A 3354-nucleotide genomic window follows, 5' to 3' on the forward strand; every position below is an offset into this window, starting at 1 on the left:
AAACCAAAACACGAATCTACAGATGTGCCGTAAGTATACTATGTTTACTGACGTGTTATTTTGTATTCGAAATTATTTTAGTAGGCAAACTCATAGAATCTATTTGATTATTCATTCAGTGCCTGGGGGTGAGAGGGAATCACAGGTGATTGAAGATCATTATTATATACCTATATACGACACAGGTACCTTCTATAGGTTTTTCGTTTTTACGCGGATGGTTAGTGATATAATACATACCTACTTATTATTGGTGAACCTAGATCATTATATAAAAAATTGTATTCTTAAGGAATAGGTTTATGTAATAATTCCAAAATAATAATAATAATAAGTCTAACTCGCAAATATTATAAACAATAACTATATAACACAACATAGTTTAGCTTATAATTTTTTCATACCTATCAAATTATTGAGGCTCTCGTGTTGTATAAAAATACTTTAACCAAATGAAAGAGCTTAAATTCTCTCAACTTTTGATTACAACTTAAATAGTGTAACGATACATCGTACTGTAGTACTAATTAAAGACCTTGTACTTTTCGATTCTAAACTAAAATTCGAATGTCATATTATCAACGACCTCATGTTCAGATCAAATAAAATCTTTGTCTTATTATTCGTCAAAATTGTGCACAATTCGATGACACTTTAACTTTAACGTTCATATATATTGTTGTTTGGTACGTTCCATCTGTGAATATGGCTCAATTATTTTGTCTCTATACACACCTGTTAATATTTATAAAATTTACAATATCCAACAAAAATGTTTACGTTTCCTATTTTTAAATGTTTCATACCTATAAAGTCGCATTCTTCATAAACAACAATTCTAACGTATCTTTCCCTCGAAACGCTTGAGCAGCGTCGTTTAGTATTAGATTTATATTTCTCATACAAGCCTCTCAACGGTAATATTGATTGTCATGTTTTCTTAAGTAGTTTCTCCTTTCATATTCCTGCTTGAAATACCCGGTCTATAAATACTTTTTATCTTAGCAATGAAATAAATAACTACGCAAGTAATACCCCCCATAACAGTGAATAATGAAAACTATTAATGAATTAAAAATTAATCTGTTCTTTTCACCAAACCAACATTTGATTTTTTGTCTCTTTATCGAATTGTTGTGTATTCTGTATAGTTGGTCCAATAATCCTCCAAAAAGGTCATTCACGTAGGTAATGAGTAAATTAATTTGTCGGTTATAATAATTCTTGCGTACTTTTCTCTAAATATAATATTTAATTTACACCTAACTCCAAACAACAACTATCCTCAGGTGTTTTAAGAAAGAAATATTGAACGAAAAAAATATCATTCAAATTACTCTTGTTATAAGCGGTATCACTGATTAATAAATTATCCATCTCTGCTGTAATTACACTAATATCACTCGTATTATATTAACCTTAATCTTACTGTGAAATCTGCTGGTCTAAAACAGAACGCCATTGATATTTGTAAATGGAGATTGCGGGTGGATTTCAGTATAATTATATTTATATAATATATATATTAGTTATGGCTCATTAATTTTTTTTCTCTCTATCTCGGTCTTTTTCCGTTCTGGCCACAGTTGTACGGTGTGGACGACCAAGACTATAATATGGTTAGATCAATCCATATGGTGATTAGCAAGCCGGTAATAGGAGAGCAATTTGATGTAAGTCAGTGCAATGGTCTGTTGGATATTATGGCACGGGATCAAACCAGACCAAACATACCCGAGGGATATCGATATTGGCCCGACGGGTCTTTATACATCTATTTATTAGGAAGAAAAACAACAATCTTCGTCACCAATCCATCATCAACTACTACCACCAGACGTCCATCGACAACTACTACCACCAGTCGTCCATCAACAACTACAACCACCAGTCATCCATCAACAACTACTTCCACCAGTCGTCCATCAACAACTACTACCACCAGTCATCCATCAACAACTACTACCACCAGACGTCCCATTATAACTACAATTACAACGACCAATGATGCATATCCCAGTGTAGATTATTATGACCGTGGTAACTATTAATTTACCATGATTTATGTACCATCCTGTCGAGAAAACATTTTCAATTAAATAATTATATCAAAGATCTCGGTGCCAGTTTTTCAAATTTTCTGCAATTCTATAAAATTTGATGATTTAATTTTATATTTTAGTTTCCACTTCAATTATAATACTTTTCCACTAATTATTTATCTATATAATTTATAAAGAAATTTGAATTCACAAGATATCTTAGTTCGGGGTTGAGAAATCAAAAATGACAATCATATACTGCTGCCTAATCATAATTATGATTATAATTTTTTTTTATTATTATTCAGTTATTTTATGGGTTGTAATATTTACTAAAAAAGGACTTGAAAGAATGTCAATTTTGGTTTCGATTTTGTATAAGTACCGGTTTGAATTTGTTTTCGGTTTCGGTTTTGAATTTAATACTGGTTTAAAATTTGTCATGTCTCGATTTTGTTTTCAGTTTCAGATAGAACCCAGGCCATTCTGGATAGAGCCTACTGGCGTGTATGCCCTCCACTTGGAAACTCAAAATTTGAGGTACAGACTTTACAAACTACGTCACTGATGTTCGGATGTGCCTATATGGAGAGTCTACAAGCCTATGTTACATTGTTCCATTTGTGGCTGGAGCGCCCTGATAAAAGGACTGTACACGGAAATTGCGACAACATGCAGAGTACGTATAAAGAATCATTATTGTTAGATCACAGTAGGGAGAAGGGTAAGTGCGCTGCGCCTGTGGTTACAGTAAAACTTTCTCCCGCTAAAACTAAGAGCATATTTCGTACATTTTAATATATAAATATATGTATTCCTTGTATATACCTACTGAAATACACTTTAAACAGATATTACATTTTAATGTCACTGCAAGTTGTAGGTATAGATGATCATGTATGTTGTGGCAGTAAGTAGGTAGGTACTACTACTAATATTTAACACCCATATATTATGCATCATACACGGAATACAATTATACTATATATATTATTTAATATTGATATTGTGTATATAACCGTTTGTGTTTTTTATATGACCACGTTAAGGGGGTAAAGGAGGATTCAGCTCCAGGGCTAGACAGCTTTTTAAAACTTTGGATTACTCTGCTCAATATAAAAATCAAAATAAAATTAACTATATTATTAATTGTCGTTATTCTATAATTGTTATTGTAGTTATATTTGTATGATAACATTATGAAATTGACTATCACTTTGCACACATATTTCTAAATGAATACCTTCAACATTAATATTAGATACATAATATACATTGGAGAGTGTAGTTAACATTTGTGTATAATAATATT

At 31.4% G+C, this 3354-nt stretch overlaps 1 protein-coding gene across 3 annotated transcripts in view; it reads left to right on the plus strand.

The window, feature by feature from the left end:
- LOC115033421 overlaps positions 1 to 3354 on the plus strand; it is a 27058-nt gene that overhangs the window by 9665 nt on the left and 14039 nt on the right. For all 3 annotated transcript variants that reach the window (XM_029485935.1, XM_029485934.1, XM_029485936.1), the window contains 2 exons: positions 1587 to 2040; positions 2506 to 2721. In XM_029485935.1, the coding sequence (XP_029341795.1) occupies positions 1587 to 2040; positions 2506 to 2721 (670 nt within the window). The remainder of the gene's footprint in view (positions 1 to 1586; positions 2041 to 2505; positions 2722 to 3354) is intronic.

Source organism: Acyrthosiphon pisum, chromosome X, assembly GCF_005508785.2.
Source record: "Acyrthosiphon pisum isolate AL4f chromosome X, pea_aphid_22Mar2018_4r6ur, whole genome shotgun sequence".
Classification (NCBI taxonomy): domain Eukaryota; kingdom Metazoa; phylum Arthropoda; class Insecta; order Hemiptera; family Aphididae; genus Acyrthosiphon; species Acyrthosiphon pisum.